This window comes from Heterocephalus glaber, unplaced genomic scaffold (assembly GCF_053883595.1).
Source record: "Heterocephalus glaber isolate CG9 unplaced genomic scaffold, H.glaber_assembly_v1.0 deba00000943, whole genome shotgun sequence".
NCBI classification, from domain to species: Eukaryota; Metazoa; Chordata; class Mammalia; order Rodentia; family Bathyergidae; genus Heterocephalus; species Heterocephalus glaber.
Window position 1 is genome coordinate 11,966,448 of NW_028258175.1, and position 26,884 is coordinate 11,993,331.

The 26,884-nt window shown below is 41.9% G+C and overlaps 1 protein-coding gene across 4 annotated transcripts; it reads left to right on the plus strand.

The window, feature by feature from the left end:
- Positions 1 to 4,042: 4,042 nt before the first annotated feature.
- Gde1 (glycerophosphodiester phosphodiesterase 1) lies at positions 4,043 to 25,802 on the plus strand. 4 transcript variants are annotated; one of them, XM_087208945.1, is made up of 7 exons: positions 4,043 to 4,441; positions 12,412 to 12,583; positions 14,333 to 14,438; positions 16,853 to 16,945; positions 19,542 to 19,658; positions 19,812 to 19,861; positions 25,179 to 25,802. In XM_087208945.1, exons 1-7 carry the CDS (start codon positions 4,054 to 4,056, stop codon positions 25,324 to 25,326), a joined length of 1,074 nt encoding a protein of 357 aa, XP_087065071.1. In that variant the 5' UTR covers positions 4,043 to 4,053; the 3' UTR covers positions 25,327 to 25,802. The 4 variants fall into 4 exon arrangements, with proteins under 4 accessions (XP_087065071.1, XP_087065070.1, XP_004855862.1 ...); XM_004855805.3 differs by having other exon boundaries at positions 4,053 to 4,441; positions 12,408 to 12,583; XM_087208944.1 differs by lacking the exon at positions 19,812 to 19,861 and having other exon boundaries at positions 4,052 to 4,441; positions 19,542 to 19,753.
- The last annotated feature ends 1,082 nt before the right edge of the window (positions 25,803 to 26,884 follow it).

The window sequence follows — 26,884 nt, forward strand, 5'->3', positions numbered from 1 at the left end:
GAATGGGCCTTCCCTCTTGATTAAGGACTTTTGTGCCCCCGGGTTGGAAATGAATTTGAGCCCCTAATTTAGTAAGTAAGTCTCTTCCTAATAAGGGGTAGGGGCAGTCTGGTATAACCATAAATGAGTGGGTTACTTGGCCCACTCCCAAGTCTACTGTTCTTTGGGTTGTCCATGAATACTTTTTCATGCCTGTAGCTCCTTGAACCCAGGAGGTTTTATCAGAAATATGGCCACACGGTTTGAGTAGGACTGAATGTTGAGCCCCTGTATCCACCAGGAACTCGATAGGTCTCCCCTCCACTTTTAGGGTTACCCTGGGCTCGGGGAGGGGTGCCGAACCCCGTCCCCCCTAATCATTTGATTTATCCGCAGCCAGAATAGGGGTCTTGGGGCGTCCTTCTCGCTGTTTCTTTTTAGGACAGTCCCTGGCCCAGTGTCCGTATTCTTTGCAATAAGCACATTGATTTTTCCCCAACTGGGGGCGCTCTCTGCGTCTCTCTTTGTTTTCTCCTTCCATCACAATCTTTTTTAGTCTACGTTCACATTCTTTCTGCTCTCCCGCAGTGGCAGCCAGAAGGATCCGAGCTAAGTTTCGGGTCTGGCGGTCATCAGCTTTTTCTCGTTTTTCCTCTGCGGTTTCTCTATTGTTATACACTTTCTCTGCCACTGCCACTAAGTCCTGAATACTCTTTTCTCCTAACCTATCTACTTTCTGTAACTTTCTCTTAATGTCTGGTGCCGCCTGGTTGACAAAATGTATTATTACAGCTGCCTTTGTCTCAACTGCTTCTGGGTCCATAGGAGTGTACCTACGAAAAGCTTCCTGAATTCTTTCTAGGAAAGCAGCAGGGCTTTCATCTAACTTTTGTTGTACATCTCTTACCTTAGCCAAATTGGTGGGCTTCTTCGCCGCTGCTCTGAGACCTCTTAATAAAGTCTGGCGATAGACTCGAAGTCTCTCCTTACCTTCTGCCGTATTGAAGTCCCAGTTAGGTCGGGACAGAGGAAAAGAAGTGTTGATGGTGTCTGCATTGGTGGTGGGCTGACCACTGTCACCAGGAACCAATTTTCTGGCCTCATTCTGGATTCTCTCTCGTTCCTCAGTGGTGAACAGAACCTGCAGAAGCTGTTGACAGTCATCCCAAGTGGGCTGATGGGTAAACAAAACAGTTTCTAACAGGTTAATCAAATCTCTAGGGTTATCAGAGAAATTGGCATGTTGTCGGCGCCAATTATAAAGATCACTGGTAGCAAAGGGCCAGTAATGATGAGGCTGGTTTCCATGTTCATCAGGGGGCCCTATTGCTCGCAGCGGGCAGACAGTTGAATCTGCCGGTCCTGCCGGCGAGGCGGCGCGCCGGTGACGAGTATTTTGGGCGGGACCATCACGGTTGTCGGCGGCGCCCGGGGCGGGCTCCCCAGCCCCGGCTGGGACTGGGTCACCTCCTCCAGCCTGCTGTGGCGGAAGAAAGGGGAGGGAATAGGGGGGAGGAAATATAAGATCTTCCTCGGTCCCTCCCTGGAGGACAGGGTAAAGTGGCGCGGTTGGCTTGGTTTCGGTTTGTTTTTCATCCGCGCGCTTTTTAGGAGCCTTTTCTTTGGCCGTCAGGATTAACTCCGGTTGCTGCTGCTGTGAAGGCAAAAAGAGCTTAACCCATGGGGGCGGGTTAGAAACCAGAAATTCCCAAACGGCGATGTAGGGTATCTGATGGGGGGGAGGATGGCTTTACGAACTCTGCGAATTATCTGCAAATCAAAAGTTCCCTCGGGGGGCCATCCTACCCCGAGGGAGGGCCACTCTGAGTTACAGAGGGTGATGAACTTAGTCTTCTTAATTTCTAAACTTAAGTTATGAGCGCTCTCCCTAACTTCTTTGAAATGGTCTGTTACAAGGGAAAGAGGGGTAGTCACAGTCTGTCCCATCGTCTCGGTCCAAGTCAGCACAAACAGACACACAAACGCAACAGAGAAGCACAAGGTGAGACAAAACCGTCCTCCGCGCGATCGGAGGCAATGCAAATGGGACGACGGCCTCCTGCCGTGCCGCGGGAGCGACCCGCACCGTCCCTCCAGGAGTCTCACTGACCCGTACTCTTGGGGCACTCCGTCCCCACCAGTGGAATCCGGAACGTCTTCCAGGATTCCGGGTCGGCGGCCCTTGCAGCGCGTCCGCCTAGACCGTCTGCCGACCTTCCCAGAAAATAGGCCCAGACTTTACAAGCACAAAGAAAACACTCACCAGCCGGCGTTGACCCTCCGGTACGGGAGTCCTGAAGGTCTTGGGATCCCGGACGAGCCCCCAAATGTTGTGCCCAGATCGCGATGTCCCAAAGACCACCAGGAGACCGTTTCCGATGTAAGCACACGAGGGTCGTTTATTCAAGCTTAAGCAGGGACTCTCAATTGTCACCGACGCAGCGGATCGAGATTGACAGCCCCGAGCCTCGAAACTAGCAGGGTTTTTATTGAGTATACATCAAGCTTTGGTTGTTAGTAGCCAGGTGATTGGTTAATGCTAAATACATATGAAGTGTAGGGTTTTGATTGGTTAGGCTCGGGGGGGGGGTTAAGGGGGTTACGTATAGATTTTTGCAAGGGAGAAGGGGGCAAAGGTTAGGGGTCGACTGTCATAAGCTGATGGTTAGCAGGTCCACTGACTAATGGTCACATCTATCTTTTGTGGGCAGTTAGCCATTAACTGTTTACCTTATAGGTAGTGTGTCCGGAATGTCCTTCCTGAGTACACAGATGGCTGGGTAATAAACTTAGGAATTTTGAGTGGATAAGCACAAATTTGAGAGAACAAAGGAGACAGCTCCAAAATGGAGTCACTCTGAGAGAACAAAGGAGACAGCTCCAAAATGGAGTCACTCTGGCTCCACAAAGGCCCAATCCCTCTCTGACTGTATATTGATTTCTAACTTAGCTGTCTATAATAGTAGCTCTGGAATCCTCGTGGCTGAAAAGTTTGTCTCTATTTGTAGTGGTTTCAGTTATGTGGGGCTCAGCTTGTTCCGGAATCCAAGTGATCACAGGTTTAGAACAATGGCTGGAGATTCCTCGGGTAGCTGAAATGTCCCTATAAATCTCTCTTCAGATTCTTAGTCTTGAAGGGAGATAAGAAGATGTAAACTTAGGGCTAATCAACTATGTTTTGGCCACTTTTAGACTGACATTCCCTGAATGATTAATATACCCATATCCAGAGCTGAGAAGGGATTTGACCTGAAGTTTTACAGTAACAAAAAATATAAAATCAAAGTCACCTTTTGTTCTGCTATTTATTTATTTATTTATTTATTAAGCCGAGGTTTCGCTATGTATTCCAGGCTGGTCTTGAATTCACTAGGTAGCCCAAGCTAACCTGCAACTTGCATCAATCCCCCTGCCTTAGCCTCCAGAGTATTGGGACTGCAGGCGTGTGTCACCATGCCTGCCTTTGTTCTGCTTTAAATTATCTATTGAACATTCGTGAGTCCAAATGGAAAGTCACTTTTCTATTTTTTCTTTTTTAATAGCAAAAAATGGCTTTTAAGTCACTGATTATCCCAGAAAAAAACAGAAATCGCGGTTTTAATGAGTTAGCAGGCTAGGACCCATCCCTACAGTGGTCTCCCACTAAGGAAGAGACAAGCATACCCAGTGTTTACTAACACAGTACCTGGGGCATAAGTGCTCTGTAAATGTTAACTGTATTGCTAACACTATTACTCCCCTCTTCCACAATGTAAATCTCTTAAGAGGAGGGACCCTGTCCGTCATGTTCACAGCACTTGGACTGGTGCTTGGCACATCTTGAACCGAATCGCATAAATAGGATAAGGTTCCCAGCACCTCAGTTGCTTGAGGGCAAACACAGGAGCCTTTCAGAGGTTTACCAGTCTCCTCCCTCCCCCTCCCGAGGGTAGAAGTCGCGACCCAGGATAACCCAAGGCCCCTTTGGAACTTGAGACCCGCGCCTAGGCCCGCCCCGTTGCCATGGAAGTGGCTCCGCCCCTAGCGCTGTATATCCCGACCCCTGATTGGCTGGCCGGGCGGCTTCCTTTCGGGATGTGTCCGCTGCCGCCGTTGTGCGGCGCTAGTCCGCTCGGAGGGTTCCGGCTGTGGTCGATTCCTTGGCCTCTCACCCCAACCCGGCGGGTCCGGGACTCCGGTGCGTCTCGGTGCGGGCGCCGGCATGTGGCTGTGGGAGGAGCAGGGGGGCCTCCTGGGCCCCTTCTCCTTTCTGTTGGTGCTTCTCCTGGTGGTGACGCGCAGCCCCTTCAATGCCTGCCTTCTCACCGGCAGCCTTTACGTGCTGCTGCGCTTCTTCAGCTTCGAGCCGGTGCCCTCCCGCCGGGCTCTGCAGGTGCTCAAGCCCCGGGATCGCATTTCGGCCATCGCCCACCGCGGCGGCAGCCACGACGCTCCCGAGAACACGCTGGCGGCCATTCGGCAGGTGAGCCCCCCCACGCCTCGCGCCCCTCGGACTTCCGCTCGACCTTCCGAGGCCCGGGCTTCTCCCGACAGCCTTCCCCATTCCTAGTTGTCCCCAAGGAACACACCCCGTTGCTCCTTGGTTCCTCCCGATTTCTGGGAATCTGCCTACTTAAGGATTTATATAATACAGCAGCTGTTTATATAGTTGCTACAGACACAAGAGGTTACCGCTGTAAAGAAGACCGACAGGATCCCTGCATCGGAGTCGGGGAGACAACTCCTAAGTGAATACTTTTTTTTTTAAGTAGGAAGATGTTGATAGGAAAGCTCCTGAGGGGCAGGAGGGGTCCCGAGTGGGTAGCCCTCCTAAGTGAATACTTTAAGTGAGCAAAAAATGAAGTGAGATAAATGGTCATGAGATGAAAAATTGGGAGGGAGAAGTTAAGCTACTGTAGTTGGCGAAATTCTCACAGAAGTGATACTTGTACTGAAAGCAGAATTATGAAAAGGAGCCACGCGTGGAATATGTGGGGAAGGTGCTCCAGGAAAAGGCGGCATCAAGTGCAAAGGTCCTGAGGTCAGAAAGGAGTTGGAGTGTTAATGTAAGAGAAATAGTGTAACAGAAGTGACTTCAAGGTACACAACAAAATCCCATGTGTGAATGAAATAGGTAGTGGGCCGGGTCTAACAGGATCTTGGTCAGTAAATGAGCTTATTCTGTGTGGATCACCCATCTCTGAAAATGTCTTTGCTTGTCCTTACTTGGTCCTCCTCTATCACCTTTCTTCCTAGACACACACACATACACTCGCACAACCCTGACAGCTGGACTCCCGATAATTTTGCCACAAGACATTCCTGAAGTTACTGATATCACCCAGGTCTTGGTAGTCTCCTGGCTTCATTATAAAGAGTTTTTCAGTTAATTAAGCATTTTGGCTCTGCTTTCTGTGCGTTTTGCATTCATGGATTCAACTACCTGTGGCTCAAAAATATCCAAAACCAAATTACATCTGAGGTGACTATTACAGTATAGCAACTGTTGATGAAGCATTTACATTTGTATTAAGTATTATAAGGAATGCTTTTTTAAACTATGTGGAGCTGGATGTGGTGGTGCACAGCCTGTAATTTAGCTCAGTGGTTCCGGCACCTGCCTCGAAAGTGCAAAGATTACAAATACGCAAAAATCGATTCAAATAAAACTGATTCTAGAATTCAGCCTTTCATTTTCAAGTTCCAGCACTGTTTGTCATAGGTTAAAATTTTTTAAACTATGTGGAGCTGAATGTAGTGGTGCACAGCCTGTAATCCCAGCACTTGGAGGCTGAGGCAGGAAGATTCCAAGTTCAAGCCCAGCCTGGGCAACTTAGTCATTTCGTGAGACTCTGTCTCAAAATAAAAATGGATGGGGGATGTAGCTTTGTGAGGGTCCTGCATTCACAGAACCACACAAGAAAAATAAATAGAGAAAGAAAAGAGAGAAAGTGTATGGGAGGATCCCTGTGAGTTTGAGGCCAGCCTGGGCTGCATAGTGAGTTCAAGGCCAGCTTGAACTACATAGCAAGACCTTGTCTCAAAAAAAAAAAAAAAGAAAAAGAAAGAAAGAGAAAGACACATTGAGCTGGCAATATTTATGTTTTGGCAGCTACAAGTCTGGAATTTGTGAATCCATAGAAAGGCTCAATTTTCAGGTGAAAGTCACAGGCCCAGTTTGTAAAGATGGCTGCTCTTTTTTTTTTCCCTAAAAAACACTCTTTGTACACTTTGAATCTCTCTCTTTTCTAAGGTTAAGTTTCTACTCTATACCTTATCCACTAAACTAATTTATGCCCTGATACTGTAGTATCTTTAAGGGATTTTTGTGATGGGCCTGGGAGAAAAAACAAGCAAGCCTAAAAGCATAAACAAGCTAATGGAACACAGATAGGATAACCTGGTAACTTTGTGTCCTGAAGGTACAGTCTTCTTAAAAGTACAATTTTAGGGCGGGCAATTTAGCTCAGTGGTTCTGGTGCCTGCCGCATAAGCACAAGGTCCCAAGTTGAATCCCCAGAACCAAAAAAAAAAAAAAAAAAGTACAATTTTAAAACTGATTTTCCTTGTCTCCTTTTTACCTCTTTTATTTCTCTTATCCTACTTCACAATGAGCTGGCCTAGTAAGACCTCCACAAACATAAACTCTTTCTTCCAGGAACTCAAAGATGCCTTGATTCTTCAGAGTAAATGTAAAAAATTGAAGTCTGGAAAAAGGGAGACAAGGAGAGCAACATTTGAGTTAGTAAAAGGCATCTGAGTTTTTATGTATAGCCATGTTAAATTTCTCTTAGCTTTCCGTCTTTTGATAACAACTGTATGGAGGAAAGGTATATTTTGGCTCACAGTTTCAGAGGTTTCGTTACTGGATTTTGGAGTGCTGAAGTCTCCTGGTAGTACTTTCTGTTCTGAGCAAAGAATTGGTCAAGACAAGGATGAACAGTGGCCAAGTTTTATTAAAGGTAGGAAAAGAAACAGACTCTGCAGAGTGAGTTTGGGCCAAGTAAAAGAAAGAAAAGAAGTACAGCCTACAGCTGAGGTGTGCCACCCATGCAAGGGAGAACGCAGTGACAAAAACTCAGTGGCAGCTGTTTTTTTCTATCACCCACTCCTCAGACTGACACTAGATTGAGGGCATCCTGTGAAAAACCTGCTCGAGTTCTCACAAGAAGTCCATGTGCAGGGCTCTGGAAACTGTTCTGCATATGTGTTCTGGGATTTTGTAATTAACAGGCCACACTTACTCCCTCAGCCAGCTTCGCTACACCCTCATCTCCTATCTGTTTCAGTCCATGGTCATCTGGCTCCATTGCTTTTAGGCCCATGATGAAGCAGAAACATGGCAGAATGGCATGGTGGAGGAAAGCTGCTCACCTCATGGCAGCCAGCATGCAGAGAAAGAACAGGAGCCTGTGCTAGTGGGCTTCTGCCTTCCTCTGCTTTTGTTCCGTCACCCTCCACCCTGCTGTGTGGTGCTGCCATCCTTCGGAGCAGGTCCCCCCACCCACTCAGTCTGCTGTCCCAGGCACCAGTCATCTCCGGAAACACCCTGACAGACACACCCAGAAATGTGCTTTCCAAAGTCCCTAAGCTTTTCGCAGTCCAGCCAAATTGACAATTAAAATTAACCAGCACACTTACACTTTGACCTCTTGGTTCTTTCTTTGTGATGGGAGAAGGTGAGAGCAGCTTTTCTAGCCTCCTGTTTGAAAACAAACCTGAAAATACCGAGGAATGTACATACATAAACTCAAAAAGCTTGGATAAAGTAATATAAGAAATACAAGAGGTAGAACTGCCATGAAAAGAAAGATGATTATTACTATAGGAGCAGAGCACATTGCTGTCATTGTTTTCCATTTCAACTTACCCTTATGTAAGTCAACTTACAAGATATCTCAAGGTAGCCAGGCATGGTGGTGCCCCTGTAATCCCAGCACTCGGTTAGTTGGCCACACAGTGCATTTGTAAGTCCTTACTGATGGATGTGGTGGTTTGACCAAAGCATGCCTGACTAAATCATATTAAATGAATGAGGAAGCATATATATGAAATACATACACAGTGCTTCACTGTGTATTGCAAACATCCTGTTGTATTGCAAAGAAACTATGGCTAAATGCAAGTCATGTTTTGGATATTTATGTTGCACATGTCTTTACATAACATAATAACGATAATAAAGATTGTGCCAAACTGGTTCCTGGTCTTAAGAGGAAATGAGATGTGGTAATTCAGCTTATTAGAATATGAGGTTATTGTTAATGAACTTTTTAGCCCTAACTGTATTTAGCTACCAAATACAGACTACAGAAAAGAAGGCTATGTCCTCTGCCTTGATTTCAAAAGAAAGTTTATTTCCATCAGAGTTGTTTTTGTTCAGTCCTGTTCTTCATCCCATTACACATTTCCAACTTATAATTTATATTCTTTCTTTTTTTGGTACCAGGGATTGAACTCGGGTCCTTGCACTTTCGAGGCAGGTGCCGGAAGCACTGAGCTAAATCCTCGGCCCAATATTAAACATTTTACTGTGTAAAAACTCAGAAAAGTTGTTCTGACAATGGTAGAATTTCTGGTAGGTTATTAACTAGACATAAAAGGGAAAAAAATAATGTGAAGTGAATGTATTCCAGAGAAACTCTTACACTATCATAAATAGTGGCAAGGGAATGAAATTATATATATCTGTCCAGTTCTCCATACAGGGGCCAAAGTATAGCTTTGAAAGTGTAGATCAGATTATATCCTGTTTTTATTAAAACCTCCTGGTGGTTTCCTGTTGCAATTCGATAAAATCCAAACTTTTTGCTATCATGTGTCTTTCTCAAAGCCCCTGCTTTCTCTGTTCCACCCCCTGGGTGTTTCATCAGGATGCTTTCGGCGTCATGTAATAGAAGATCCATCCTCAAATATCTCAGTAAGGGAACTGAGTGACTCTGGGTACGTGGGGAACAATGACCTTTGGGATGGTTCACGCAGCTGTGCGGTTGTGATGGTGGAGGACCCAGGCTGTGTTGATCTGTGTCTGTCTGCTCAGTCACCTGCAGCGTATGTGCCAGCCCTCATTGTAGCTGCCAGGTGTCCAGTGCAGCCCTGGGCATCATCACATTGTCACACACCAGTGTCCAAGCTCAAGGAAGGGCTCCACCAACACCTTCTTGTGTCTTTCTCAGAAGCCTTCTCTGATTACACAGACACACACACACACACACACACACACACACACACACAGATTTGGAGTAGTCCACTTACTCTGAGCTTAGGAGCAAGCTGAACATGGGGACAAGAACAAGTGTCTGCCAGAAGAGAAGGGAAATAGATTTGGTTAAGCAATCAACATTTTCTGCCAATCCAATGGCTCCCTCCTACCTTGGTGCCTTAGTGTTGCAGTAGTTGCTATTTCTTCTGCTTAGGAACTTCCTCCCCCAGGTCTTTTTATGGTTCTCTTTTATCAAAGAGCCCTTCCCTGGCTGCCTTGTCTAGTGACTCCCACCTATCTTTCCCTTCACATTACCCTCTATTCTCTTCTTCAAATATTTTTCACTATCACAATTGCATGTAATGTGTTTCTCCCCACTAAAATGTAAGAACCATGGTCCTTTCTCTCTTACCACTATCTCACTGCTTAGAAAAGTGCATGATACTTAGTAGACAGGGAGAGAGAGAGAAGGAGAGAGGGAGAGAGAGAGACATACAGAGAGACTTTTTCAGTGAAACATTCAAAAGCTTTTTTCTTTTTTTTTTGAGACGGGGTCTTGCTCTGTGGTTCAGGCTGGCCTTGAACTTGTGGTGATCCTCCTGCCTCAGCTTTCCAAGTGCTGGGATTACAAGTGTGTGCACATTTAAATACAGAGCCATTTAAATATAATGAATTTGTTGAAATAAACATGGTGTTTAAATCGGCTTTATCAAAGTGCTGTTTACATACACTAAAAGATACACGTTTTATGTGCATAATTTGGCAAGGTTTCCTAAAATACCTGGGTAACTACTGCCTCCATCCATTTCCCTAAATATTCGTTTGTGCCCACTTTGAAGTCAGCACCACCTCACCAGTGCATCAGGTAGCCGTCGGCCCGATTTCTATTCCTATACCTTGATACACCTTCTACTGTTACATTATAACACTGAACACTTTATTTTTATTAAAATTTAATAAAATTGCAGTGTAAACTTGTTTATTGGCAATTTGTATGTATAGAAGAAAAACATAATGATAAATTTCCCTAAATAAATGAGGTTAAAAAAATGCTAGTATGTGAATTAGGGTTAAGAGTGTTCATCTTTTGTCTGTATAACCCAGTAAGTCCAATGTAGTCCTTAGAAGATTTGGTCTCCAGAGACTCGACAGTGGTGTTTCTTTTATAGAGCTTTTGTTTGAGTTTTTGGTTTTGACTTTAATAAACTACTCAGAAAAAGCAAATAAGTGAACTCGTTATCAGTTTTAGTATTTTTGTTAAAATACTACGTCTCACCATTTTGTGTGTATGTGGGTATGAATAAAAGTATAACTGAACCTAATTATAGTGCCAACATCAAGGAATGAGAATAACATTTGTGGTGTAGTGAGGGAGATGTACTAAAAATGTGACTTGGTTTTATCTTATAAAGTATATAACCCATGTAGATTTACCTGTACATCATTCTGGCTTTAACTTAGAAAAGATATGCCTTTTAACTTCGTTAAACCCTTTTAACCAGGATAGATATAAACATTATTATAATGGCGTTTTCATTAGACTTAATTTTTCTAATCATGATAGCTTAGGTGAAAGCCAGCTCAGAGCCAGGTACCCAACTTGATAACTTGAGTACATTGTTTCTAAATCCTCACAACTCCTAGAAGTATTATCTTTTTTTTACTAGAGACTGATACAACTTTAATATTATATTATAATGCTATAAAGTACTATATAACAGTTATTACATACATTTTCATTACAAATCACATCTACTAACCTAGAAAAGCAATGTTTTCACATCTTCAGATCAGTATAATACACATGTCCATCTCCAGTGTGCGCTGTCATGTCCTCTTGAATAGACCTGAGAAATGAAGCCATTATCTTAATGAAATGGTGGCTACAGTAGATATGTAACTCAGCCTAGGTGACTAGCTAGTTAGCGATAGAATTGGGATTATTTTTGTGTGAAAATATCTTGGTCACATAGGTGAAAATCAAACTTCAAAGCTTAGAAGAAAATATAGTTGTATATTTTTATAACATGGTAATAGAAAAATATTTAAATAAGGAAAAATATCTACCCATAAAGGACATGACTGTATTTGACTACATTACTTTTAGAAATGAGTTTAAAAGGATACAGTGAATGGCAATGGCTAAAATTATCGAATGCTCACTGTGTACCAGCACAGTGCTGTATGTTGTTTGTGGGTACTTAAGTATGCAGTAAATAAATATGTAAAGACCTATAAAGGAATGACATGGTAATGAGTCACACCACCTTTAAGATGGCTTTTACTTCTGGAAAGAATGGGCTCAAACTCGTGATCTTCCTGCCTCAGCCTTCCAGACTGCTGAGATTATAGGTATGCACCACCACATCTTGCTTAAGGGCATTACTTCTGGAAAGGAATGAAAAGGAGAAATTTGGCTGTATCAACTTCTGTTGTCTTTTCAACTGTACTATGTATGGTTGCAGTAGACCATGACTTTAAAATTTTTTAAAATTAAAAATCTTGATTACAAGAGTGTTTCACATCTTCATGGTGATCAGCATGAAGAAAGCAAACATTAGCATCTCAGATTTGATGTTCTCTTATTCATTCATTCATTCATTCATTTTTCTCTGGTAGGCACCAGACCTAGACCTCGAGCGTGCTAGCCAGGTGCTTTATCATTGAGCTACACACCCAACCCTAAACTCTCTTCTTGGATAAATTTTAATGTAGCCTATCGAGCTTACCAGTTTTCTGGCCAACAGCCAGTGACGTTAATGTAAACAAACTGTGGTCTCCTCTCGAAACAGGCTTGGTGTTTCTTTTATAGAGAATAGACTTAAACCAACAAAAACCTGATTCCTCTTGTTTATACGAAAGTAGTGAAATATCTGACTTATGGACAAACACAGGGGAATCTTCAGAGTTACTATACCAACAGAACGTAGGCCAATAGTGGAATTTGTTAAGCATCTTAAGCCATTGATGAACTATGTAGTTTAAAGCATCCAGAGAAGACTTACAAAGACCACCCCTGCCATTAATGTGCAGTTGGGAAGAGTAGGGAAATTGAGTGTTTAAAGACACTGTCAGTGTAGAAGTCGAGGCAAGGTTAATATCCACACCCAGGTCAGGGCTACCATTTGGAAGGGGAGTCAGTAAGAGTAGCTGTCAGTTTATCCAGCTCTATTGGTCTTCTTGACGTTTAGATGCAGAATGATGTCTGTGGCCATTTGGCATTAATGTTGTTGCTGTTTTTGTTAAGGCAGCTAAGAATGGAGCAACAGGCGTGGAGCTGGACATCGAGTTTACTTCCGACGGAGTTCCCGTCTTAATGCACGACAGCACAGTAGACAGGACGACAGATGGGACTGGTCGATTGTGTGATTTGACATTTGCACAAATTAGGAAACTTAATCCTGCAGCAAATCACAGACTCAGGTAAGTAATTTATTGTCACTTAAACATACCTTTTAGCCTTTCTTGGAGATCCCAGATCGACACTGGCACCTTCTAATTACAGCTTTTGCTCCAGGAGAGTTGCTTTGTTTTGAACTGTATACAGGTTTCCAAGTAATAAACTGGTGCCAGGAACAACAGAAATACTGTATGTATATTTTTAATCTTTCCCACTGAGGCCAGATTTGGTCTCAGGATTATTCTGAAGATAGTACTCTGTCTAGTCATTAACATAATGGTTATTCTGTACTGTCATTTAAATTATAGAATCAATCATAAGGCTGAAAGAAATTGCTTGTCAGTCTTCTTGCCTTTAGGTGTACCAAGAAACACATGATACGTTCCTTAAACTCTTACAGAGTAATACCACCTTTTAACTAACCTTCAGATTTTTATAACAAACCTCTGAGGAATCATAGAATCTAAGGAGTAGGAAGTATTCTAGAAATCATCTAGAACAGCACTGTCCAATAGCTGGATGATGGAAGGGGTCTGTTTTTGCACTGTCCATTAGGCTAGCCAAATGTGGCTGTTGACACCTAGTTGTTAACTATCTGGCTAGTACCATTGAGGAACTGAATTCTTAATTTAAATGTAAATTTAAACTCAACTAGTCATAGGTGATAACCTATAGATCTAGATTAATCTTACTCTTAGAGATAATCCCAGAAGAGTTGAGTGACTTATTCGAGTGCTTAAAGAAGCCACGTATCAGGGCAGGGATTTAGCTCAGTGGTTCCACCGCCTGCCTCAAAAGTGCAAGGTCCTGAGTTTGATCCCCAGTACCAAAAAAAAATCCTTCAAGAAGACACCATACTGGATAAGAAGGCACTACCGTGTTGGAATTGATGTATCATATTACTGGTTTTTGTTTTTGCTTTGGTTTTTTTGGTACCGGGGATCGAACTTGGGTCCTTGCGCTTGCACAGCAGGCAGCGAAACCACTGAACTAAATCCCCAGCCCTCATATTACTGTTTTTAACAGTCTTTGCTCCACAGTTGGACTAGGCCGTCTTTTCTTCTGTAGTGAGATGCTTGTTCAGCCTGCGAGGGGAGCACAAACTAAGACTGCCCAAAGGAACAACAAACTCAGGTCTCCATCTTTTTCCCAGAGAATGGACATGGACTAGAATGGCTGGCAAAATGCCTGTAACACTTAAATTATTCTTACCCTTTTTTTATACCAAAATCCTAGAGAAGAAATAATACAGTTGAATGAGCCACAAGTTAAATCATACAGGGTGAAATTTCATTATGAGAAAATAGTTGATTTCTCATGTTAGGTGCTTAACCTTCATTTTCTGTATTAGAAAATTATTCATATCAAGAAGTTCCACTTAAATGCACAAAAATACAGTTAATGAATTTATATATTTTAAAGAATTTCTCCTGTTTAGAGTTCTACTGGGGAAATTAACTTAAAATTAAGTTTCTGAGTTTTCCAAAGGTCGCATATACTCTGCCTCTTGGGAAGTGGAGTTACTAATTATGTTATCAATTCAGTGATTTCTTAAATGATTTTTTGTTGTTGCTGTTGTTCGTTGCTCAAGAACATAATGTAATGTGGTGCAAGAACCTATAGTAAATTATCACTGGACTTGGTAAAGTTGAAGAAAGGAAATTGGAGAAAAACACTCTTCCCACTTGTTTGGGAGGCATTTGCAAAATGTCCATCCCACTGAACTTTGCTGTGTTTCCTGTAATGTACCATTCCTTCTCACTCTTTTGTAGGAATGACTTCCCTGATGAGAAGATCCCCACCCTAAGGGAAGCCGTTGCAGAGTGCCTAAACTATAACCTCACCATCTTTTTTGATGTCAAAGGCCATGCAAATATGGTACAGTTTATTCTGTGGACTTGCCTTTGCTATAGGACATCTTATTTAATTGTTAATCATTTCCAAAATGTTATTTATTTTTTATTTTTACAGACTAGATTTGCTTAGTAGAAGTATACAACGTACGAATCCACATCTTGAAGGAAACAGTAAATTATGAAACTATTTTATTCTTTTGTGGAACATTTTAACAACTCCTGATATTTCACAACCAGCACAAAATGAAGGGGTCAAGTTTCTTTTATTTACATAAAGCATTTACAAAAGATTATTAAGTGAACAGTAAAAAGCCACTTCTAGGGCCGGGGATTTAGCTCAGCGGTTTCTGCCGCCTGCTGTGCAAGCGCAAGGACCCGAGTTCGATCCCCGGTACCAAAAAAAAAAGCCACTTCTAGAATAGAGTAACCTCCAAAACAGGAATTTGGGGGTTGCTCATAAGACCAGTTCTGGCTGAAGAGTTAAGTCCAATGCATTTAAAGGGAATTTTGTATTTAAGGCTTCTAGTAGCTAACAGCATATATATATATATATATATATATATATATATATATATCTTTCAAGTAGATGTGTCCCTCTGTATGATTTGTTTGTTAGGTACAGTTTTGTTATTCAGTGATTTGAGTAGTAGTATTTATTTGTTTATTTTTTGGTATCGGGGATCGGACTCGGGTCCTTGCGCTTGCACAGCAGGCGGCGAAACCACCAAGCTAAATCCCCGGCCCCAAGTAGTAGTATTTTTTACCAAAAAATTACCACGTTATTTTCAAATATGTATGATATTCCTGAATAAAATTTTGCTTAGAGAATGTAGACTTTTACTCATAGAAACTTGTTATAATGTAAATCAATGAGAAAATACGGTTCTAATTACATTTGTTCTCTTATAACTTTTTTTTTAAGTACAAATAACTTTTCCTCCATTTGGGCAACCTGAGTGTTTTTCCTTTAGCAATATTTATAATAAGTAGTAGTCATTTACAGGTGGAGAGTTCTGGCTATGTTAATTTTTTATTAAGCCCAGGAACTAGTTTAAACCAATTATTAAAACCTAAAATATAAGCATAAATACATACTCTGATTTTATTAGAGTAAACTCCCACATTTGAAGAAAGAGGAGAATGGTAACTAACTTAATTCTGGTAAACTGATACTTTATATGTCTAGGTTTTCCAGTTGATTGCATCAGAATTGCCTGGAAGCACATATTTTAAAATAAGGGTTCGTGGGCCATACATACTTACTCACTGTGCTGCTGAGCTGGACTCAAGAAACATGTGCTTTTAATGAGCCTCTAGCTTTGCTGATGGTGATGACCATGTTTGGGAACCCCTGTAGCCCCTACATTTTACCCAATGTACTGATCTCCATGCTTATTCTCTTACTGTAGAATTGGGGTGTGGGGAGTATAAGAGGAAAAATTTTAAGTTATTTGAGTTTTCTGAATGGGCGCTCACCTGGTGTTTAGCCAAGATTAGTCAGAACATAGCAATCTAAGATATTAATGCAGAGGGGCAGGGGTAGGCAAGAAATTAGAGCTAGTAGAGCCCAGTAGCTAAAATCATGACCTTTGGAGTCCAACAGACTTTAACAGAGCTCTGCATTTGCTACAAAATAATCTCAACTTTGACATGCTTCAGTCTTCTCATGGACAAAATGAGACTAATGAAAGAAACTACCATATAAGTAGGGGTGTTACACGAAGTACATGTGTTAATTCAAACATCTAGAAGACAACTTTGACCCTATACATCTTTCAGTTATATTAATAAAGGGGAAGTGTGATATGATTAATTTGTATGCTCTTTCTTATTTTGGGGGAAATGCATGTTGTTGCTTATATTTGATTGTAGGTGTATGTCACCCGCCAAAAATGAACAGAACTTAAGAGTTCTGATGCACACAATGTCCGGTCATCTCTTGTGTCAGCTACTGTTGATATTAATTCACTAGGGGCTACGTAATGTTGGAAGACTTCACGCTCTCCCCAGCACCCTGTCCCGTTGCCTCTCCCCTGCGCTGAGCAGAGCTTCCCTCAGCCATTCCCAGGCAGGGTGGCTCAGAGTTCATCTAGGAAAGGCAGAGGATGATCAGTTGTGGGCATGAAAAGACTTCCTCATGGCTAAATCAGAATATAAGGAAAGGATTTTAAAATTTTGCCTCCTGCCTCCTCTGGCCTATACCCTGCCAAAAGCATGGCACAGGGGTGAGCCTCTCAGCAAAGCGGTGAAGCAGCCACAGCCTGGCTACTCCCATTGCTGATGTGGACAGTGGATTTGCCCATACTTGCAGCATCTCCATAGGCAGTATTAGTAAACTTCTGACTTGTTCAGTATGGTTGTGTTTAACATACAATAGTTACTGGCTAGGACTATCACATTTTAGTAGATTTTAAATAATATGAATTTGTTTTACAGGCAGCTGACACTCTGAAGAAGATATATATGGAATTTCCACAACTGTACAATAATAGTATGGTCTGTTCATTCTTACCAGAAGTTATCTATAAGGTAAAATTCAAGATTTTCTTGTACACAGTATTAGGTTAGTTAAGGGAGACAATAGCAACAAGCTATGTAAGCCAAAGGTACATGCCTCTTAAACTGAACTGAGTCAAGATCGAAGTGAAGAACATCTGTTAAAATTAATTAACAAGAGTCCTGGGGATTTAGCTCAGTGGTTCTGCCACCTGCCTCACAAGCGTTCGATCCCCGGTACCAAAAAAATAAAATAAAAATTAAAAAAATTAAATTAACAAGAGAAATCCCAAGGGGGAATATTCTTGTACCCCATTCATAAATGCCATGATGAGGCCGGAGCTGTCACTTAGTGGTAGAGTATTTGCTTAGTATGCACAAGGCCAAGTTCAGTCCCCGAGAGGAAAAAAAAAAAGAAAAGGTGTGTTTTCTCTTTAGCCCCTCATGTTGTTTATAGACCCATTTAGGTTACTTAGGTAATAAACATTCTCAGAACAGAAAAGAATTATGTAGCCCTTCTTCTCAAAGCATTCCTTAGGAAAAAAGCCCCTCTTAATTATGGAGTATTTAAAATATATATAAGCCAGGAGTAGTGTCGTATGACTGGTCCCAGCACTAATGATGCTGAGGCCAGTGGCCTGCCTGGGCTACGTAGCGAGAGTGCATCTACAAAAGAAATAAGTAATACAATGAAACTCCCCTTTAACCATAATCCAATTTGTTTAATATATACCGCTATTGATCTTCCCCAAGGCTATTTTAAGCAGATTTTATTATTCATGCATAAAAATTGCATTAAGTATCTTTAAAAAGTACGTGCTTTAGGGCCAGGGATTTAGCTCAGTGGCATCGCGCCTGCCTCACAAGCACAAGGTTCTGAGTTTGATCCCTGGTACCAAGAAACAAGTATGTGCTTTTTAAAAATACAGTAACAATGCCATTGTCCCATCCAAACAGTAAGCCCTTAATATCATTAAATATCAGTCATTGTGTAAATTTTCACTGTCTCAGAAATGTCATGGTAAGATACTAACTGGGCATGGTGGCACAAGTCTGTAATCCCAGCACTCAGGAGGCTGAGGCGGGAGCATCACCTCAAGTTGGAGGCTAGCTTGGGCTACATAGTGAGTGCAAGGCCAGCCTGAATTGCAGAGCAAGACCCTGCCTCAAAAAAAGAGAAATGTTATGGTTTTTTAATTTTTTAATTGTTTGTTTGAACAGGACTTAGGTAAGGAGTGTAAATTTCTAAATTCTAAGTTCTAAATTTTAAAATCTCCAAGTTCTCTCCCTCCCCTCCACTCCCCCTCTCCTTTGTGATGTATTTATTGGAGAAACTAGATGATTGGTTTTGTAGCATTTATCCATATCTGGATTTGCTAAGAATACCATGATGTAATTTTTTACATTCTTACCCTCTTTATTTCCTATAAATTGGTGGTGAAAGGTAGGGGCTTGAGGAGATTAGGATTGGTTTTTCTTGGCAAGATAATGTCATAGTGGGGGTGTTTGTCATCAGGAGGCACATAACATTTGGTTGACTCTGTTGTTAGCTGTTATTGATGCTCAGTGGCCAGATCGGTCAGTTTAGAATGTTGCAAAATGATGATATTTTAATTCTGTTATTTCTTCTTATTGTATTAGCTAGAATCCATCTATAAGGACTTCTCCTCTATTTAGTTACCCAAGAGGCTGGATAAATGCCTGGTTTTTCTCTTTATTTGCCAGCTTCTAAAATAATGAGTTGGTTCTGTGGCATTCTTCCCCAGTGACCAGGAGAGCATACATCTAAAGTGTTGCAGTAAGACTAGAGCCTATCCCAGTACAAGCTGTCATTGGGATGAATAGGGCCACAGGGCTCCCAGACACCCAAACCTAATTGACCACCAGGCCTTTAAAATGGATGAGACATTTTCCAGAGGAGTGGGAGAGCTCAGACTCTGCATTCCCACTCTGCTCTCTTCCCATCTGCCCTCTTCTCTCATTTCCTTTTCACTTCCCTGTGCTTTCTCTCCAGCCCCCGGTCTTCAGCCTTTGCCCTGGAAAGGATCAGAGCTCTCCAGTGTGTTTGAAACAATCAGGGTTCAATTCCAATTACCTCTGGCCAGAATTTAAATCAGTATCCAATTAAAAGCTTATTCTTGTGACATTATAATTTGACCAATTCTGAGGTTGTGTTTTTTTTTGAGACAGGGTCTTGCTATGTAGTTCAGACTGACCTTGAACTCATGGCAGTCCTCCTGAGTCCTGGGACTACAGCCATGCGCCACCACATCTGCGTGTAATTTTCTTTCTTTTTTTGGTACCAGGGATCGAACTCGGATCCTTGCGCTTGCGCAGCAGGCAGCGAAACCACTGAGCTAAACCCCCGGCCCCATAATTTTCTTATTTTAAAGGGATTGCGGTTCTTCTAGAATAATGAAAAAAGTAGACTCATGTGTACTGCATATTAAACACTTTATGTCCATTACATCTTTTCTCAAAGAGTTTATGATAAAGGACTCACCAGTAGACACGGGCTGGGTTACCGTGACCTCTTCATCATAGTGAGCACACTGGCTAAATCTAAACTAATGAAAAGTTTTAGACTTAAGGCATGGTGATTATTTTATTTTCCAAAATTTCTTTTCAGATGAGACAAACAGATCAGAATGTAATAACAGCTTTAACTCATAGACCTTGGAGCCTGAGCCATACAGGAGATGGGAAACCCCGCTATGATACTTTCTGGAAGCACTCCATGTTTGTGGTAATGGACATTTTGCTCGATTGGAGCATGCATAATATCTTGTGGTACCTGTGTGGAATTTCAGCTTTCCTCATGCAGAAGGATTTTGTGTCCCCGTAAGTTGGGAGATTTTCTTTATCTTTTCCTGATACATTTGCTGAATGCTCTTTCTAGGAAGAAAACATTAAGGATGTGGACAGCTGCCTATATTATGGCTCTGACCCGTAAGTCCCACTGTACCTCTGTTAAGTTGGAATATCACGTTTCTTAGGTAGAAGAATTCAGGCACATCTTGCTGATTGAAAATAGATGAGGAGCTATTCTTGGTTTTTTAGTAAATTTTAAAGAAAAAGGGGTGGGAGAATTGCATTTCTTGTTGTTGGCTTCCATTGAAAACCCATAGGATCCAGGGCAGAGCCGCAGTAAAGCTATCGGATGGATGGATGTTGGTCTTACTCCTTCTTCTCCCTTCTACATAGCAGGCTGTGCTCTCTGTTCCAGGAAACTGTCCCTTCCCTAACCAGCTAGCAGTCTTTGACTCTTTCCTTTGGCAGTTTTAGAGCTATATATTTCAGCTGGCTAGAATTACAAGTTTCTTACGATTTTGAGCTTGCATGCGATCAGTTCAATGTGTATTTAGCTACCACCTACAGTACTTTAAGGTACTTGTTAAGCCAAAGATGCAGTGGTGAAAAAGCAAAAACCATGGTCTCTACCCTCATGGAATTACAGTCAAGTGGGAGAGAGATGTGAATATAAAAATTGAAGGCATAGAAATCACATCTAAGCTGTTTTTTTAGGAGAGAATAGTGTACATAGACCTTGGACCCTGACCTGAGTATGGGAGTCAGGGAAAGGGTCCCCAAGGAAGTGACAGTTAATGTAGCCAAGAAAGGTCCAGTTCTGCTGCCACCCGAGAGAACCAGTAACTGGAGAGACGGGATGATGGAGAAGAGAAGTGTTATTAGCAACAAGCTGGCATGTTGGAGAATGGACAGTTCGTGCTTCTGTCCACCTTGTGTGGCGCTGCCAAGAGAATGTTTGTATAGCATCCTTCCTGGGGATGTTACAACAGTCTCAGGCAGATGGGCATCAGGGTAGTTCGTTAATCTTAAAAAGTGGCCAGTTCTGAACAAGAGTTGGGAAGATCTTATCGCAGATCAAAGGTTACCAAGTCATCCCAGACTTTTGAATCTAAAGGAGGATTGTTTAGAGGCTTGCTGTTTGCAAGTTTCTCTGGTTTCTGGTTTCCAGCCAGTGTGCATGTGGTCGTGTCGTCGTGTCGTCTCTCCCCACTCCTGTACTGGGAATTGAACTCGGCTTTTGCACTGAGCTACATCCCCAGCCTGTTTGTTTGTTTGTTTATTTATTTTTAGATGAGATCTTGCTAAACTGCCCAGAACTTATAATCCTCCTGCCTCAGCCTCCCAGTGTGCTTGGGTTTCAGGACCATACCACTACACTCAGCTCTGATTTATATGTTTTTTTCTTCCCATTAAGTTTATTGGTACATTTTAGGTACACAATACAGTTACATTCATCATTGGGATCTTGTACCATTACATGAGTCTCTTGGTTCTTATTTTTTTTCCCCTTCCCTTGCCCTCGCTTCACCCCCTCCACCCTTCCCTATTTGCAGAGACCTTGTTTCCATTTTTTTCCTCTTCTCATATTTTTTCCTTTCCCTTTTTTCCCTTCCCCTACCCCTTCCAATTCCCCTGCTCTTTTAGACCTTTTCTTTCTGTTACACAATATCAGTTATACATTTTTTAAATTACAATATTAAGATCTAGGAGACATTACCACAGATTTTACAGAATTTAAAAGGATATAGAAAGCATATTGCAAAAATCTTTTTGGAAATAAATTTGACAACTTCTAAGAAGTAATTTAGAAGACAAATTAATGAAACTAACTCTGGAGGAAATATAAAACTTGAATAGCACCTATTAAAGAAAGTATATTCCTAGCTCGAAAACCTTACCTATATGACAACAGCAGGCTCATAAACATTTTAACTGATAAATTATATCAAACAATTAAAGCAGAAAAAAGAAGGAACACTTCTCCCCTCGTTTTAGGAACTCAACATTGTGCTAATCCTAAAATTGGATAAAGATAATAGAAGAAAAAAGTATGAACATAGATAGAAATTTGTTTAACAAAAACTATTAGAAGTCAGATCTGGCAGGATGTAGAAAGTGGTTTTGTTATAGGGATGGCGGTGTTGGTTCAGCATTGGAAGATCCACCCCCAAAAGTCATCATTTTAACAGAGGAAAGGAGAAAGCCATATGATCCTGTCACTAGTTGGAGAAAAAGTATTGGACCAAATTCTACAGCTGTTCATGGTAAAAGCTATCAGGAGACTAGAAGTAGAACAGAAACTTCTCAACAAATTAAAGACATCTACTCCATACTTCCAGTGAGAACGGCTTGCATCAATGGAGAAGATACAATGCTTTCTCCTTAAGGTGGGGAATAAGGGCAGATATGCTTACTCTTTGTCTGTCCATTAAACTTTGAAACCTAGTCCCCACCAAAATAGTCTGGCAATAAAATGACACAACTAGGATAGGATTGGCATGGCAGAAGCAAAATCTTTATATGTAGATGAAATGATCATCTACAGAGAAAATACTAAGAAATCTCTAGGAGCCCCTAGAACTTGTACTTGAATTTAGCAGGATTAGAAAACACAAGGTATATATAAAAATTCAGGTCTGTGTATACTTGCTATAAATGAAGAACTGGATATTGAAATTTAAAAGTTATGTAGGAGTACAAAGGACCCAGAAAAGCCAAAAACAAAAATAAAAACAGTGTTGGAAGATGTTTAGCACCCAATTTTAAGACTTCTTCTAAAGCTACAGTAATCAAGGCAGTGTTGGTGTAAGGAAAAGCATATAGATCATTGGAATAAAACAGAGAATCTAGAAATAGAACCACATATACATGGTCCACTGAGTTTTGAAAGATTATTTAACATTAGCATTTTATAGAATATAAACTTGATTCAAGAGCCGAGGAAGAGATAGTATCTTCAGCAAACGGCACTAGAACACCTGGTATCTGTATATTAAAAAATTAACCTCAACCCTTTTTTTCCGTACATGAAAATAACTTGAAGGAATCTATGAACCTAAATAAGAAAGCCTAAAAGTATAAAACTTCAAGAAGAAATTATAAGGGAAAATATTTATGAATTCAGGGTAGGCAAGAACTACCTAGGATACAGAAAATATGTATAAAAGAAAAAAATTGATAAATGAGATTCCATCAAAATTTAGAACTTTAAATGACATCATTAAAATGAAAAGTAGTCCTTAAACAGACCATATTTACAATGCATATAACCTATGACCAGAATATATAAAGAACTCTTACAGCTCATTAATAGACAATCCAATTAAAATATAGACATAAGAAGATGATAAATAGCCAGTATAGCACAAGGAATGGTGTGCAACTCTAGAATCAGAAAAATACTAATCAGTACAATAATAAGATTGAATTATACACTCATTCGGGAGATGAAGTCAAAAGTTTTAAAAGCCTTGTCATGACTTTTTCTTTTTGTTGGATTCTCCCCCTTTGCATTTAATTTGTCACGCCCAATGGATTCATTCTGCTGGGTTTCCTGGGGTTGTGATCCTCATTGTCTTTTCCTAGGGTATTGTCTAAAATTTTTTGGAGTGCCGGTTTGGTATTCATGAAGTTCCTGAGGTGCTCTTTATCATCAAAGTATCTTATTTCTCCATCCATTTTGAAAGATAGTTTTGCAGGGTACATCAATCTGGGTTGGAGGCTGTTTTCCTTTAGGGCTTGAAATACATCACTCCAAGCTCTTCTTGCCTTGAGGGTTTGCACTGAGAAGTCTGCTGTGATTCTGATGGGCTTTCCTTTGTACGTGATTTGTTTCTTTTCTCTCACTGCTTGTAGAATTTTGTTCTTCTGTTGGATTTCTGGAATCCTAACTATTATATGCCTATGTGTAGGTTTTTTTTGATTAAGGCCAGCTGGAGTCCTATATGCCTCACTTATCTGTATGTCAAGTTCTTTTCCCCTCGGGAAGTTTTCTGCCATCACTTCTGTGAACAGTTTTTTTATGTCATCTGCACTCTCTCCTCTTTCTTCATTGACTCCAATCAGTCTTATGTTATTCTTCTTTGCATCGTCTAGCAGCTACTGGATTGATTTCTCATGTTCCCTTACAGTTTTTAAGCAATTTTTCTTTTCCTCCTCACTAATTTCGGTCTTATCTTCTATATCTGAAATTCTGTCCTCACATTGGTTAATTCTGCTGCGCAGACTTTCAATGGAGTTTTTAATCTCTTGGAAATCTGTTTGTATCTGTTTTATGGATTCCATTTGTTTCCTATGTTGGAATTCCATCATATTCCTCAGATCCTCTACTTTTTATCTGTGTCCTCTCTAGATTTATTAATCATGTCTTGCACCATGAGCAAAATCTTTGCTGTTATCTGAGTATTTCTGATTTCATTTTTCCCAGATCCTCTTTTGTTGCCAGCTCAGAGAGTCCAGGTGGTTGAGTATCAGATTGTTCCATCTGATTGTTCCCTTTGGGGTTGCTGTAGGTGATCCAGAAGTCTGTTTTTGAGGCTTGTTTATGTGTCTTCTCATTTCCATGGGGGGGGGGTGCTTCTGGCACCCACGCAGCTCACCTTCTCTGCCCTAGGAGCCTGGGATGGAGGTGGGGAGCTTCCTTCTGGGTGGTGGGACTGGCTGAGCTTCACTGACCTAGGAGCCTGGGATGGAAGCGGGGGAGCTTCCTCTGATTTATATGTTTTTTGACAACTACCTTCCCCCACCCTGCAGTACTGGGGATTGAACCCAGGTCCTGTACACTTAGCTATATCCTCAGCCCCCAGCCTTTTTTTTTTTTTCTTCCCAAGACAAGGTCCTGCCAAATCACTGAGTTGCCTCAGCTTCCCAGAGTGTTGGGATTATAGGCATGTGCCAGGATGCCCAGCAACAACTACCTTTTAATGGTGACTCTTCCTATATCAAAACAGTGCGTCAGAGCTACTTCTACAGTTAGCCATTAAGATATGGAGTAGGGTACAGGGAGAAAACAAAGTTATCTCATAAATTGAGAATGGGAAAAGTAAGAGAAAACTTTTAACTTGGGGTGTGTCCTCATGAAGCTCAGATATGAAGGGTGTGGGCAGCAGAGGAGGGGAAAACACCAGCAAAGTGTTGTGGCCAAAGGAGAACAGTCCTCACAAGGAACTGAAAGAGAATCGGTATTCTGTCAGACTGACAAGAAAGGGGTAGAATGGTGTGAGAGGCTGTGTTGGACATTAGGGAGGGGTGGTCATTAGTGAGCCACTGGGGACAGTGGGAGGCCTCCGGGTGGCTGGCTTGAAACACACCTTGACTGCAGGGTGGGCCGGCTCTGGGCGCCCCTGGCACTCAGGGCACACCAAACCCAGCAACCAGTGTAGACTCTAGGTTGAGTCGGGGCTCCAATGTGTTGTTAGCCATTGTTCTAACAGTGTTGGCTTTTCCTTTTCTCCAGGGACTATTTGAAGAAGTGGTCAGCTAAAGGAGTCCACGTTGTTGGGTGGACCGTCAATACCTTGGAGGAGAAAAGTTACTATGAATCCCATCTTGGTTCCAGCTACATCACGGACAGCATGTTGGAGGACTGTGAACCTCATTTCTAGCCTTTCACCCTGGGGAGGAAACACAGGTTCAGAAACTACCCTTTGGCCTCATACAGGGATATCAAAGTACTCTTTGTGCTAGTCCAGCCCTGGGGGCTCAGTGGTTCACACAAGCACTAGCCAGTAATTGCATTCTTATCTGAGTAAACCAAAAGCAGGTGTTGCTGCCAGACTCCATGGAATGCCTGAGTTCGTCACTGTCGCTCTTGAAAGTCTGGGTCTGAAAAAGGCACACCAGCCCCCGCCTGCTCAGCCAAGGCGACACCAAGACCCGGTGAGGATAAGCACAGAGTGGGTTGTGCACTTGGGGGATGCAGATGCAAATGCATGGGACTCGCATGATCACTTGGGGTTGACATTTTAAAACTTGCCATACTTAACCAATGTACCTATTTCAAATATTTGTATTCAGGTCTGTTAACAGTGTCCTGTAGATGTCAAACTTGTGAGCACACTAATAAAATCATTAAAAGGAATGTGAAAGGAAAATGTACCAAGCTCCATCCTCCCTAAGTGAGGCCTGGGTGTGCAGCAACCACAGGGAGGGAGGTGTTGGGACCAAGCTGAGGGATTATTTACTTGACATAAGAGCCACAAACCACCAGGGGGCAGAGTTGCACTTGTGGTTTATTAGGAAGCTTTACAGCACAGCATTGTAGACAGAACTGGAAGAAACTCCCAAGAACTTCTCAGCCTCATGTTACAGATGAGACTACTAGAACTTGTGGATAAAGAGGGGCAACCTCCAAAACCACACAGGTGGTGATGGAGCAGGGCTTGATCTCATTAACTTGTTTGCTGCAAGCCAGGAGCTACACAGGGTTTAGCATGATCTTACTCAACCTGATGAGGAAACTAAGGCTCTGCAGAGTTAAAGTCACTTACCTGGGCTCTCAGAGTCCATAGTATAGTTGGGGCTCAAATCCGCCTGGGCCTAGCTCAGAGCTACTGTTCACCACGCACCATATCTCTGCTCCTTCCCACATGATCATCCAAGGCTTCTACTGTGAACTTAAGTAGCAGTGTTTAGAATGAACTATTTTAAAATGGCAGATCTGTCTGCCTCCTCTAGTTAGCCCTGTCTGTGGTCTTCATTACAGGCCCATATTTAGCCCTGGCTTCCCCCCTGCGTCCCTCAGATGGCTCGTCAGGCTCACCCCTGCAGCAGCCAGGCAGGGGGAGCTTTGGAAGACCATTTCATGTAACCAGGCGGCGGAGACGCACGCTGCTTTTTGTTATTGTAGGTGTTGGCTGGGGCATGATAGATATAGCTTGGGATATTTTCTAATCAGTGTTTACAAAGAAATGTTCTCAGCTGTTTTTTGGTGCTAGGTATTGAACCCAGAGCCTTACTCGTTCTAAGCAACATGTATCACATGAGCTGCACCCTTAGCCCCCAAAGAGATTTTCTTGAATCTTAAAATTAAATTTATAAAGTAAGTGGAACAAATGTCCATGCATGTACTTCTATGCTATATTGTGACTAAAGTGACAAGCAGGAAAAAGTAACCAAGGAAGACATCTGCGGACTGAATTTATCTTTGGGTCTTTCCCGAGA

Coding starts and splice junctions, on each gene's coding strand:
- Gde1 (XM_087208944.1), top strand. CDS start 4,054: ATGTGTCCGCTGCCGCCGTTGTGCGGCGCTAGTCCGCTCGGAGGGTTC. Junction 4,442..12,411: donor CGCTGGCGGCCATTCGGCAG/GTGAGCCCCCCC, acceptor TTGTTAAGGCAG/CTAAGAATGGAGCAACAGGC. Junction 16,946..19,541: donor TACCAGAAGTTATCTATAAG/GTAAAATTCAAG, acceptor ATTTCTTTTCAG/ATGAGACAAACAGATCAGAA.